The 14,748-nt window shown below is 46.3% G+C and overlaps 1 protein-coding gene across 1 annotated transcript in view; it reads right to left on the reverse strand.

Moving 5' to 3' along the window:
- The window catches only part of LOC131567920 (lethal(3)malignant brain tumor-like protein 4), a 39,559-nt gene extending 28,572 nt beyond the window's left edge, over positions 1 to 10,987 (reverse strand). The window contains 4 exon segments of the mRNA XM_058819721.1: positions 566 to 674; positions 982 to 1,090; positions 10,881 to 10,908; positions 10,910 to 10,987. Of these exon segments, the coding sequence (XP_058675704.1) occupies positions 566 to 674; positions 982 to 1,090; positions 10,881 to 10,908; positions 10,910 to 10,987 (324 nt within the window).
- Positions 10,988 to 14,748: the final 3,761 nt, after the last annotated feature.

Genomic DNA, 14,748 nt, shown 5'->3' on the forward strand with positions numbered 1-14,748 from the left:
GAGAAAAGCTGAGCAAGACCATGAATTAAAGTGCTCATGACAGCTGAGGCTGCAGCTTTATTGCCCCTGTTCTGCCATACAGAACCCTGCATTATGTGAATAAACATAAAATGGCTCAGAGAGGCACTGATGAGCAGAAGTAGAGCACAGGGCTCCAGGAGGGGGTTAGGGGCTACAGGAAAGATCAGTTCAGAACTGAGGTACTGCTGGTTATGCACCACTAATACAGGTTTCTGGTAGTGCAGTGAGAGTATGCAATAAAACCCAAACAAACCCTGTGGTTTGACACTGATCTGCAATATCACACAACAGTATTTGAATTCTGGGGACGTGGTGTTATTACTGTGAACTTCTGACCTTCCCTTCAGCTGAGCTATTCATCCACCCCTGTGACTCCTCAGAACAGACATTCCCATCACTGATGTAAGTCAGGATCAGACCCAGACCATTCCCTAGGTACAGAACAAGCTCCCTCAGCCCAGTTGGCACTGCACAAGGAACTCTGAGATAACTGCCCCTGCTTTTCACAGCTCTCCTTAAAGGAAGTACATGCAGCCTCATTTACCTCATCCTCATATGCATTTTCCTCCTCATCCTCCGAATCCAAAGGCAATCTTCTCTTCCTCCGGAGACGTCTGACAGGTCTGCCAGCCTCAGCCACCTGACAGCCACTGCTGGTAGTAACATTTCCATTATTTCCTGTTTCTGCAATCATCTGGAATGTCTTTGATATCATTAAACATCCAAAATTAAAAACAATATAAAATTAAAATATTATTCCTGCACTGTTTCCAGTGTCTCTGAACCTCTTGGAATGAGGAGGCCTGGGCTGAGGACCTGAAGAAATGAAAGGTGTCTGCAGGATTTCCTGGATATAGAACTGTAACACTTTGTCTGACAGGTTCATTCAACTCACAGCAACACCATGCTCCCTTTAAATGTTTTCAAACAAAAAATGGGAAAAATCTGGGATTTCTGTACCTCTCCCTGTGCTGCTGGGAGCCTGTTTGAGTACAAATCTTTCCATTCTCAAAGCAATCCATTTGCTCACAGGTTTGGGAATCAGAGCAGGGCACAGCTTGTCTTGGCACTGCAGAAGTAAAGAAAAAGACAACTATTAAATTAAAATGTTAAAACACCTTTCTGCCGAAGTCCTTTACAAACTTTCATTAACTGACACTCAGTATCCCATAGTGAGGGAAGCAACCATCACCTGTGTGCTGCCACACCACCTCAGCAGAGAAAACCCCCTTTTATTGGTAATGTTTTAATTTTGGAGCACTGGTCTCCAATAGTACTCTCAGGCACATCTTGGTTGACTTGATGATCTTAAAGGTCTTTTCAAACGTTAATGACTCCTTGATACCATCTGTGAGGGAGCTCTCTGCTGAAACAGTGAATAATTTAATCAAAGGAAACTGGTGATTACAAAGTAAGTGATGCTGAACAGCCTGAAGGGCTGACCCCAGGCTGAAGGGCTGCCCCACCTTGCAGCAGTGTGTGCAGAACTGGTGCCCATGGGATGGACTCACTTTGAGAAGTTCATGAAAAGCTCTCGCCCACGAGAGGATTCCCTGCAGGGAAGGACTCTGAATCCTCTCCCTGAGCAGCAACAGAAACAACCTTGTGATGAACTGACCACAACCCCCATTCCCATCTCCCTGTGCCACTCAGGGCAGGAGGGAGAGCTGGGAAGGAGGAGGGTTTGACACCCATCCCTGCTCCACTACAGCCTCACACACACTCAGCTTGTCCTGCTGAGGACATCACAGCAAATCCAGATGCAGAACTAGAAAACCCATCCAGACACACACCGGGTAGCTTTGGAAAAAGCATGATACATGGCAGGCTTCAGAGACTCATCCTTGGAGCTTAAAACACAGGCCATGCAGGAACACTTTACTGGTCCAGATAAAATTATTAAAGTGTGTTAAATAGTGTCGCTATGCATCTTTTATTACTCCTGACCTGCAAATGCAACCAAATATTAAAAAAATTAAACTAAAAAACACCTTTTTGATGAGCAAAAAGCTGCAAAGATTACCCACTCCTTGATCTTCTGTACTGTGTGCATTATGGAGCTACTGAACTCCAAAATAAAAGAGGCAAGTCAAAGGTGGTTGCATTTGCAAGCTCTGCTCCAAAGCTTTTATTCCAAGCACTTCATTAGTCTGAGATCTTTTCTCAGCCATCTGCACTTCACTGAAACTTCAGCCTGAAAGCATTTGCTTCGCTCTGAAACAGGGCTCCTTTGCTGAGTGGAGAAGCCCCCTCTGTCTTCTATATGCTTCCAGGCCTCAGGATCCTGCCTCCAGCACCCTATCAAAGCTTCATCCCAAATGTTCCTCCCTCTCTTTATTTAAAGCCTGTATTTTTTAAAGCTTCAAAGATGCTGGACTTGCTTCTGAAAGGCTCACATCCTTCTCTGCAGCCCCAAGAAGACAGAGCATGATTCCATTTCAACACAAAGACAAATGTCCCATTCTGAAGAAATGACAATTCTGAGTGGACTCAGCTTCCTGCAGGACTCCATTCAGTTCATCTCCCTCAAACACTTCAGGAGCAGCAGCATCCTGGTGCAGATTCCAGAGGCTGAGGCTGGTGGGACAGCTCGGTGCCATGGCAGAAGGACAGCGGAAGGAGATCTCCAAGCTCCACATGCTGCTCCAGACAGGGTTCCTGTGCCCAGGAGCTGGGAAGGTGCCCAGGCACTGCAGGAGCAGAGGTCTCTAGGGCAGAGACGCCCCTGCACTGAATGAACAGTTCTGGTTCTGCCCAAACCGCTGCAGACAGAGGCCAGGGCTCCCTCCTGCCAAAATCTCACAGTGCACCTGTGGCCAGGTGAGCTGGGGAAGCCTAACCCCAATCCCAGAACACATAAATTTGCATCAGAAAAACAATGAGCATCTTTACTAACAGTCTGATCTGTGGGTGAGGCCTGGCTGATCATGGGGGGAACCTCCAGTTTCATCCCACAGCTCTATCCCTCATTCCTAAGTTCTGGAAATGCAGAATTTACTATCAGGACTGAATCTTCCTTTACACAACAGAGCTCAGCAGAGCAGGTTTGCTAATATGAAATCCGCACAAACCCTCCAGAAATAATCTGTCCTTCCAGAGATGCTCTTGAATGGTATTAAGGAAAAATGCATTTTGTGCATGCAAGAACTGGAATATAGCAAGAAGAGAAAGAAGGAAAAAGGATTAAACAGGAAAAAATATATATTTGACATCTTAAGGACAAAGCAGCTCTCTGGACAGCCAGTTATTGTGTTCCAGCTGAACATTACAACCAGACCCACTAACCAAGGTACTGAGGGCTCTTCCACTTGATCATCTAATATAAAACAACACATTATCATTTGGTGTCTTTCAGTCTAATAAATAATGTGGTGCTTTGTTGATTCTCTGCCATTAGGAGGAATCAATAAAAGTGAAGCTATTTCTGCAATGGAATGTTACTGCTGGGTAAGGAGCAGAAGTGTAATGACTTGGATTGAACACAGGGCAAAAGTTATACCCCTGCAAAATAACCCAAAGGAGTCAATGGACCGATTCCATGTTTTATGGGAGTGTAGACCACTGATCTCAGAACACCCCAAGCATGAAGGTTTATCCACATCTGCTGGCAGAATTGTCTCCTCATAGCTTAAGGTCCTTCACAGCCCTTTCCCACTGCTCAAAGGGAGGAGGAGGAAGAAAAGGAAGATTATCAACACAGGTCGAATGTCAGGGGCCTGATTCTGAATGCCTGATGTGGTAACAACAACAACCACCTGATTTTTCAGAGCTCTCAAGTTTCTTCAGCTCAAATTTATTTCAGTTGAAATTCATCTTTTCCTCCCCAAGACTCAGAACTTGCAGCCTTGAAGGCAATTCTGTGTATTTGTTTTCAGCACAAAAGAACAGAACAGCTGACTACCTTCGTTTGCAAATGTCAACAGCCACTCCCCCTCTTCTAACACAGAACCCCAGGTTTGTGACCATCAGACCTTGGTTCTGATTCCTGAGAGCCCTGTTTGCCCCTGAACTCCATTCTTGACCTGAAGCCTTCCAGGTGCTCAACTTTCTACCCTCAGGCTCAGCGTGAGCATAATTCAACCAAAGGCAGACCCATAGACCTGATGCTGGGCAGCACAGGACACTTCAGCATTCCTGCAGCTCCAATTCCAGCACCACCACAGCTCTTTAGGATTATTTTAATTGAGCCAAAAGCAGGAGAGATGTTTGCAAATGGCAATAGGAAATATACCTGGGATAACCTCTGTAGGAGCTCCCCAGCTTCCCCCAGTTTATGGGAAGTGCAGGTGTGGAACATCTGTGGCCATATCCATGTTCAGGGTCACAGAACATCCCCATCCCCACGGCTGCAGGGAGAGGCAGGAACTGGACTCACTGAGCCTTGTGTTGGGTGGTATTGGATATATTAATATTTGATGGAGCCTTGTACATCTATAAACATTTGTTTATAGCAAATGTTTGGTCACCAGTTTCAACAAGGGCAAGCCCAGCCTTTTTTAGATTTTATTCTTTGTGTTCAGGCTTTAAAAATAAAGAAGCTCAAGCACCAAGATTATTTACAAAGCTCCCTCTAGGAGAAGGAGTTTGGAAGTTACTTGGACATAAGTAATTAACTTGGAGAATTTACTTCAAACTAGGCCAGGAAAAATGTCAAAAATCACAATGTAGAAAATTATTTGGAACTTAAGCAGAGAAGGCCTGATAAAATAATTGGTCTTTCTCATCTCTGCATTTTATAATCCAGTAGAACCCACAGAAAAATGAAATAATCGCTTTTCTTACAATGCTCCCTTATTAGTAAAATCTGCATTAAAATCAAGAGAATCCAATAAAAGGAAGCAAATGGGGGCAATTAAAAAGACAGCAGAAACGAACATGAAACATTTTGAAGAACCGTAGTCAGGCCCAAATATTCCTCATTTGTCCCAGTTTGTGATTTCTATTCATCTTTAGCATTTTAAGTCTCAGAAATATTAAGGCAAAAGAAGATACTTCAAAACTGAGATGAGTTATTCAGTTCTACGTTGCAGATTCAGATTCATGAAATGATAAATGATTGCCAGGCTGACAGAGATAATGAAGCCTAATTAATATGCTTCCACCCAGACCTCTATGCTTTATCTTTAGACAGGGAATCCACAGGAAAAGGCCAGAAATACTCAGGTTTTGATCTCATTTCTGCCCCTGAACCAGTGCAGGCTTGGGAAACCACCTCATTGTTACTGTAGAAAACCAGCTTTGGCTTTTAATATCCATCTTACCTTTGTTAGGAGATGAAAAATTATATATATAAAAAAAAAAAACCAACAAGAAGAAAAAAGAGTAAAAGTTCACTCAAAGTGAGTGTGAAGGCTAAATGGGTAGATAGGGGTTCACTCTACTTCTATAAACACCATCAGACTTGATGGGAAGAGAAATATTTCAAAAGGAATCCCATTCCAGGTGCCGCCAGGATAATTTCCAATGACATGAGGATTTCAGTGTCTCTCTCTGGTGAGGAATGCAATGGTGCAATAAACCCAAACACTGTAAATCCAGTATTAACGTGAAGTTTGCAGCACTTCTGGCAAAGCTTCCATGGACCAGGAGGCAAAATCCCATTCAAGAAGCACCTGGCATCAAGGCAACCATCTGATACTGTGCTGTTCTGGGAATAACTGATTTACAAATCACCTTTCTGCCCTGAAACAGGGCAGGAGCTGAGCAAAGCTGCTGCTCTCACTCAGTGCAAACCAGCTCTGAAGCTCCCATCTCCTGGGAGCTCTGCAGCGGTGTCTGACACCTGACAGGTGACATCTGCCAGCCTCTCCTGTGCCATCAATGAGGAACAGAGCTGCACTTCAAACACAAACACACTAACCCCATCATGACTCCTTGCAGCACAACTAAACCCAGAACTGCTCAGAACCCTTAGGAGCTCAGACACCTCGCCTGTACTTGGCTGTGACGGTGACAGATGACGCTTTACTCACCCTCAAAACCTGTTACTCACCTCAGGCAAACAATGTTTTGCAAGGCTGAACTAATACCATTACCAAATAAAACCCCAGCCTCATCTCCAGGAACCTCATCAGTGAGGGACTGAAATGAACCTTCAGAGGCTGCAATGGAACTGTACCAATGCCTCAAGAGAAAGCGCCAGGAGCCACCAGAGATTTAATGGCGTGAAGAGACTATGTCAGTGAAAGGAAAAAAAGACAAAATTCAGAATTGAGGAATTCCAAGCTCCCCCATTGCACTTCCTACTAATTTTTGTTTCCCACAAAGAGGGAAATGTTTTAACTACAAATCAAGGAAAATATTGCTCTGAAAGATTAGAGTGGGAAAAGGGTCTAGGAAGGGAGAGGGATGCTTTGGCTGGTATGGAGGAGAAGCAAAGACTTTTGCTCTAGGTTCTGCCACAGGATCACAAGATGAAGTCCTTGGGTTTTCAGGAGTTTGTCCAGCTCATTTGTACAACAGAGCCCTTCCAAGTTTCCCCTAAGCACACGATAACATATGGATTACAGTATGCTATTGCACTGGGGGACAAGTAAACAACACCATGGCAATGTGACCTCAATCAGCTCACAGGATCAGACAGCAAAATTGTGAGTTTACTCTAAACCAGCAGCTCATCCTAGAACAAAGCCCAAAGCACTGTTGGAGCCTCTGAGCTGTTCATCTTGGTTTGCTGACACAGCAGTGTGAAAAACACACTCATGTATCTATTCCAGCAGTCAGAGGAAAAGCACTGGCACAGGCTGTGGCTGCTGATTGTGCCTGTTCCACACCCAGCCCCTCCCCTGCTGATGCCAGCTGGCATTCCAGTGTTCCCACAGAGCCCCACACACCTGGCAGGGCTGTTCCTACAGAGCAGCACACACCTGGCAGTGCTGCCTGTTCCCATAGAGCATCACACACCTGGCAGTGCTGCCTGTTCCCATAGAGCATCACACACCTGGCAGTGCTGCCTGTTCCTATAGAGCCCCACACACCTGGCAGGGCTGTTCCTATAGAGCATCACACACCTGGCAGTGCTGCCTGTTCCTATAGAGCCCCACACACCTGGCAGGGCTGTTCCTACAGAGCATCACACACCTGGCAGTGCTGCCTGTTCCCATAGAGCATCACACACCTGGCAGTGCTGCCCCCTCGAGTGGGACTGTTCCTCTTTGCCACCACACCCACCTTGCTGCCTCTCTGTAGGTTTGGGTGACACTGTGACAGCCGTGTGGCAGCAGCTCCTCTCTCCTGTCCTTACAGGCACTCAGTGCCGTGCTGGACAGCATTCTGACCTATTCCAAACAGACTGGGAGGGATGCAAAAGAAGGCACAAAACCTTATTCCATGCCCACAGAGTTAATGCTTTCTGTTCCTTCATGGAAAGAGAGCAGCAGAAACAGAGCGCACTTCCAGTTTTGTGGGTTTCACTGAGAGCCTTTGGTGCTGAGCTGCTTTCCCCAGCTCTCCCCTCCCACCTGGGAAGGGCAGTGACTCTGGGGAGGGCACCTGGCCACTGCCCCAGCCCTGCACAAACCTCCATGGGGCCCAGCTGGGAGCCCAGGAATGACTCTGCAGGCCTGAAATCCCAGTCCCTGGGAATCACCTGTAATCACTGCAAGACTTAAACACACTTCTGAACATCACCTGAAGCCACACAGGAATTACACACCTAAAAAACCTTCATGCTCTGCAAGAGTGACCCAAAGTAGAATCACAGAATTCTAGAATGGTTTGGGATTGGAAGGGACCTCAAAGTCCATCCAGTCTCTCAACCCCTGCCATGGGCAGGGACACCTTCCACTATCCCAGGTGGCTCCAAGCCCTGTCCAACCTGACCTTGGACACTTGCAGGGATCCAGGGGCAGCCACGGCTATCCTGGGTAACTTGTACCAGGGCCTCCCCACCCTTAGAGAGAAGAATTCCTTCCTAAGATCTGATCTAAACCTGCCTCTGCCAGCATGAAGCCATTCCTGCTCTCCCTGTTGCTCCAGGCCCTTGTAAATAGTCTCTCTCCAGCTTTCTTGTAGGTTTGTTCCCTTTAGGCACAGCAAAGCTGCAATTAGGTCACCTCGAAGCTTTCTCTTCTCCAGGCTGAACAATCCCAATTCTCTCAGCCTTTCAAAAAGTTTAAAAGCTGCAGCATAAATAGGGTTGTCAAAACAAATCCTGTGTGATTCATGAACACAACCTCTACCTGTTTGCTTAGCTCTACCATGCATTTATCCCATCACTCTGCTGGATTCAATCAGAAATTTAAAAACCAAAACAAAACAAACAGGAGATGAGCCAAAAGATGATAAACCCAGCAATAAAACACCCATTCCTTGGGGGTAAAGTATTTTAGCAGTAAATTGAACCATTCTCTAGAAAATAATCTGTCAAATTTAGCAAAGCACATCTGCCCTCACACCTCACCTGTGGAACTCAGTGAGTGATGCTAATTAGGAGAAAGAAGGTTTGGTCAGATCTCTGTTGGCATTGATTACTAACTGATTCCATGTGCAGGAGTGTGCAGCTGCCAGGCTTCCTTAATAAGGACTCATTTGGTCATTTTTCCCCCAGTCTCCAATCTGATTTTTCATCCCACTGTGCCTCCTTCTTCCTGCTCTTGTGCCCATGCAGCACAATTGGAGGGCTTGAGAAAAGGCTGATATAGATTATAAATTACAGAAAATATGGGACAGAGAGAACAGTGTGTGGGGGAAGAAGAACCAACATGAATGGTAACTCATGAATCACCTTGTTATTTCACAGAGAGACTGTAAATGCCCAGAGTAATCACTGCTGTGGGTCAATCTGGTTTTGATCCAGTCTATGTACATTTCCCTGATATTCAAGCTGTGCAATTCTCAGAATGGGATTTAGGCCTCCAGAACACTTTCCTGCCCAGAGGTGAGCCATGGATTGGCACATGGACACTTCACACCTTATTGTCTGACAACACTCACAGTGGGATTGTTGGGGTGTGCTGTGCCAGGACTTGAACTCAATGATCCCTGTGGGTCCCTTCCAACTCAGGGTATTCCATGATTTTATGATCTCCATTGTCATCCTGAGAGGATCTGATTCCATGTCCCAGTGTTAGGCTTGCAGCACATGTCATCTCTCAAAAACTACTAGCACTGATGGCAAAGGACAAGGGGTTACACTGAAGCTTCACCCTCAACACCAATGGAATATATTGTCATACCCAGAGGTATGTGCACTAATCACTTTTCATGAAGACAGAAGTGAGATAAGGGCTAGTCAGGCCTTCTCCTGCAGATAGACCAACACAATTAAGTACATTTAAAGTAAGACTGCAGACACAGCTTCAAATAAATTCACAATGCTACTTCTAAAAATGAGTGTGAAGACTTAAAAGTTCAGTAAATAAAGAACTGGTGATGAAATTGCTGACAAACAGCATGGTTGATGGAAGGAAAACACACCCTGGGTCCTGAGGAGTCAGTGGGGCAGCAATGGTCTGCAGAGCACATCTGGCTGTGTACCCACTGGCCCTCCTGCACCTTGCTCATTATGGCAATGAAACCCTGAAGACAGAGAAAATCACCTCTGGCCAAGACAAGCAGAGCTGGCCCTGCACAACCTGCCCAGCAGTTGTACCCAGCTGTCCCCAGCAGCTCAAACTGGGCTCTGAGTCCACCCCAGCACTCACCGGGAATTACAATTCATTTCACACACGTTCAGCTTTAATGGGATTACTTGCAATATAAGGTGCAATCAATTTTAGGGCAAAACCAGCGCACAGAGGCCAAAAACATCCTCTGTTTTAATTGCATCTGTAATTACTTTGTAAAAATGCATTCCAGCAGATTACCCTGGGGACTCCTATTAATCATTATTACTTATCTCCCACGGCCAAGCAGGAATACTCGCTCAGGAAAAGACTGTTCCCATCCTCTAAAACATATAATCTGAGTAGATTATAGATCATAAACTGAAGAAGAAAAACACTGATTAGACCACGTCAGACTGCTCTTAATTGCTGTGTAGGGAAGGAAAGTTTGAAGCACCAAGTCTGCTTTCCCTCCTTTTGACTTCTGTTTTACTATATAATAAAACACAGACCTAAAAGGTCTTTTACAATTTGGCACAAAATATCAGAGCTCTTTATCCCTTAATCCCAGTTACAGGCTATTCTTAAAAACTTATCTGGGCAGTAATTGAATAAATTAAATGTTTTCATAGTATAAATCTAATCCGATTTCTTGCAGCACCAGGAGCCCATAAAACTGTCCTAATCTCTTTCTCCTGACACCAAACATCATTTAGACTGTCCCACACCGACCCCTACCCGCAGCCGATCGATACTTTTGAATTATTGTATTTATTCCTCTATTTATTCAGCGCGGACTTCCCCTCCCAAAATCCCCATTCCATTAGTTCTGCACTTTGAATTTGCTGCCAGAAAGTTTGATGGTTTTTTGTTTTTTTCCGTCATGTAAAATCTGTTTTCAAACTTAAATCTTTCTGGTTTTCGGGAGGTCTCCAAGAACTGTTTCTACTGCACTGGATTTATATGTTTGTTAATATTCTTGAGTTGTCACGGTCCCGAGGAGTTTCACCAGAGCGGCGCCCAGGCGGGATAACCCCAATTTTCTCCTCAACTTCTTGGGTCAAAACTGGGCAACCACCACCTCAGAAACTGTACATACTTTGTGACCGTGCAAAGAACTTAAGCCCGCGTTCTGCCGGCGTCCATCGGCGGGTTTGCGGTGAGTTTTGCCCCTCTTGGGGGTTTAAACGCACTTTGTGTCCCGCGGGGCCCCGGCAGCCCCGGCCCGGCGGCGCCATTTGCGCTCCCGGCCCCCCACCCCCCCAAGATGGCGGCGCCCCCGCCCGGCCCCGACCCCCGCCCGCCCTCACTCACCGCCGGCCCGGCCCGGCCCGGCCCGGCCCCGCCGCCGCCGCCACCGCTCCGGGGCCTCGCGATGGAGCCCAGGCAGCGCTGCGAGCCCCGCGGGCCCCCGAACGCATGCGCGGCCCCGGCCCGGGGGAGGCGGCGCTGGCTGGGGACGGGGACCGGGAGCGGGGCGGTGCTGGATATGGGGTACTGGGATAGGGGGTACTGGGGTACTGGGATAGGGGGCACTGGGTACGGGGTACGGGGAGGACCTGGGACAGAGCTGGCAGTGCGATGGAAATGCACTGGGGTAGGGATGGCACTGGGATGGGCTGGCACTGGGACATGGGGAAGCGTAGGATGGGAATGAACGGGGATAGGGCTGGCGCTGGGACGGGACACGCGTGGGGCACCGGGGGCACTGGCACGGGGCATGTGGGTGTGAGGGCACAGCCCCGCTCCCCGAGCCGGCCGGGGGGAGCCTGGGCACGGCCGTGGGCCCTGGGGCACGTTCCTGGCTGACACGGGATTTGGGCAGCGGAGGTGTGGGATGGGAGCTGTAAATCAGCAAATCGTGACCGCGGTGTCCCGCTGCCTCCCCCCCAGGAGTAACAGAGGTTATTGCCTCGTCCTCTTTGCATTTCTTAAACTTGTTTGTCTTCTCATGTGGGACTGTTATTTTACTTTGTATTTGAATTTTGGAGCAATAAAAGAGGTGGGGGTAGGATTTTTTAATGACGCATGGCGGGTTTTCGCCAAGAGCAGAAGCAGGCCCCAAGCTGTGACAGCTTAAATGGAATGGGATTTCGGGAAAATAATACATGAGATTTGCAATGGCTCATTTGAAATACACATCACAATATTCTTTATCCCCCAATTGAGGTACATAAAATACCCTTTAGAATCTTTAAATCTAGTCAGAAAGCAAATACATTTCTTACCTCATCTGTGCCAGCAAGTTCCAACTAAAACACAAATCCTGCAGATGCTTGCAGCCAGTATTGAAGTATTCAGTGGGTCCAGGTTTACAGGGCTGTTAGAGCCAAAAAAAATTGCAAGTAATTGAACCATCCATATTTATTTAGACTCTTAATTTAATTGTTGTAAGTTGAGAGATTCCTAGTTTGGAGCTTCTTGCCCTTTTATCTCCCTGCTCTACTGATGGTTTTGCCAGAACCTACACGGTGCCCACCACGTGCATTCCTGCCTTCCCTCCTCAGAACTCATCTCCAAGGTGCCCCATAAGACAATTACCCCAAGCCTAAATCAGATTTGGGGCTGTTTTTCAGTGCATTTTGGGTAGGTACTTCCAGCCTAAAGCTGAGTCCTCACTTTGTATATAATTATTCACACAGAAATGTTACTTGGGAATATTCTGGAATTATTGCAATAGACATTCCACTAATCTTCCTCTCTGGGTATGCAATATAATTATTACTGTTAATACTTTATATTATTACCATTGCCCTGGTTTCACACCTGCTGCCAAGCAGATCTCTGCAGTTTCAGATCAAGACTCCAGGCTAAGAAAGGCAAAGTGTCCACACCAAGGAGCCACACAAGTTGGAGGTTTTGATGCAAACTCTACAGTTTAATGGAGAATTAATGGGCGAGACTCACTCAGTGACGTTTATGAGACAGAAATGAACATTAAATTATGCAGCAGCGCCCAGATAAGGCGTGTGCCTGGCCTTGCCCATGGAATCACCGTTCTGGGGGCACTCCCAGTGCTTCGCACCAATTATCAGCACTTAAGATGTCTCAGAACGACCATTCCCTGGGAATTCCTGCTCCAACACTCCCACCCACACATGCAGTGGCTGGGGAGGATGAGCCCATGCCAAGGCCTGTCCCTGCTCCTGGCAGTAAAGCACAGGAGCTCCTGCAATGTGCGGTGTGTCCAAACCCTGCACTGAGCACCCAGGAACCGCCATCGCTCCAGGTGCTCACACATGAAGGATTTTTGGCTTTCCCTCTTCTGACTGCACAACCTCCACCTCAGACAAGTTTCCCACATACCTCCCTTAGGTATGTGGGAGGTGTGTCCTCAGGTATTTGAGGAATAGATGCTTTTCCCAAAGGGCTCACTAAAATCTAGCTTGGTCACTTGGAACAGAGTTGCCAGACAGCAGAAACTGGAGTCACTTTTTAGTCTTTACCAGACTGTATAATTTGCAGATTTTCTTAAAATTATTTTTCAATTAATCATCCCTTACTAGCAAACATCTTGCCTTGGCTGGTTTCCTTCTGTATTAAGCAGCAAAAAGGATTAAAACCATCATTTTGAGAGTGTAAGATGTTAAAGCCCTAAATATATATATATAGCTGGAAAAGCCTTTTTCCTCTGAAGATGTAGTATATGGTAGTATATGCTATAGATATAGATATATGTGTGTATAAAATATTGCAAAGATTCCAAAGGTATGTCTCTGACCACTCTGGCTGAGAACAGAGTCTTATTCTCATTGTAACCAGTTCCAGGACAGCAGGATATCAGGTCTGTTACCCTATGAATGCAATAGTCCCCGGATATTATGGGGGATTTCCTCCAGTTCCCCCATTCGGGAGATCCCATCTGGACTTCCTGGAATGGAATGTCTGGAGGAGCACACGACACACGCACCTGGAACATGACTTCATCACGGTACTCAGAAACTGGTACATGTGAATGCAGCCTCTGCCTGGACACTCAGACATTTGTCTGCATCCCTGAGTTCACCTTTGTCTGTTTCTACATCTGTATGGATTCAGCTTTACATGCAAAGGAACACAAAGAAATGTGTGGTTATCCCGGCCCCAGCAGAATGAACTGTATGTGAGCTGGCTGCTGGAAGCACTGGGGTGTGCCTCTGGGAAACGCTGTCACTCTGTCAGCCGGAACCCGAGGTCACCCTGTGCTGCTCCTGGGACTGACGCGGTCTTGGCTGTGGTTGTTTTTTTTTTCTTTTTTTTCGAAATTTCTATTTTTGTTATTGTCCTAATATATCTTTGCTAAATTTTTTTTCATGAATTTGGCTACCGATTTGATCATTTGTAACAGAAGATATCACTTCCACAGAGATTTCTCATGCTGCCGTGGTAATGGGACATTTCATAAAGTCTGAGCCACTTGCTGAGCCCTGACCCCTCTCAAAGTGTGGGGAGATATTTTGTGTTGCAAGCACCTCTTATGATCTATAACCTCTTCATCTTTTTAATATGGCAGGACAAGTTTCAAATGATTAAATTATATGGAATTACTGCACCTATGAAGTGACTCTCGTAGGAGAGCCACTGCCATCAAGTTGTGATCAGTTTGGAATTGGCTAAAGGACAGTTTTAGGGGAAGCTGTAACTAACATTTTTGTTTCAGACCAGGAACTCACAAAATACATTTTGCCTTCTATTTTTCAGAATGTTGCTTGCAGGCAGAACAGGTGCTGGGGATGTCACTTCTTCATTCAAAGCTGATTGTGCAGAAGAGCTTGTGGGAAGTTCAGTCTGAGCAATTTGCAAATGGCCCAAGTCTAAATTTGGGATATTATTCAGGAACACCTACACACCTACAAAACTCCTGCTAGAAGCTGCCCTCCCATCTCCCCAGGTCTCCAGGGATGCTGGGGACATACCACAGAACAGCCACCACCATCTGTGCTTCCAAGCCCAGAAGCACATCCTGAGCTTTTTCTTTTATGAAGGCTCTTCCCAAGCACAGGTGTTTCAGTAGGAGAAAAAACTCCTGAAAAATATGCTGGAGAAATAAGTTCTTTATCTGGACTGTATTAAAATGTTGTGCCTACACTGAATGTGAAGTGACTTTCTGAATTAGGAACCTTTTTTCTGTGAGTGACTCTCTACAAATTCAGGCTTACCTTGATCAATAGAAAATGCTGACAATCACAACACAGCACCACGT

The sequence above is a fragment of the Ammospiza caudacuta genome, chromosome 25 (assembly GCF_027887145.1).
Source record: "Ammospiza caudacuta isolate bAmmCau1 chromosome 25, bAmmCau1.pri, whole genome shotgun sequence".
In the NCBI taxonomy this organism is placed as follows: Eukaryota; Metazoa; Chordata; class Aves; order Passeriformes; family Passerellidae; genus Ammospiza; species Ammospiza caudacuta.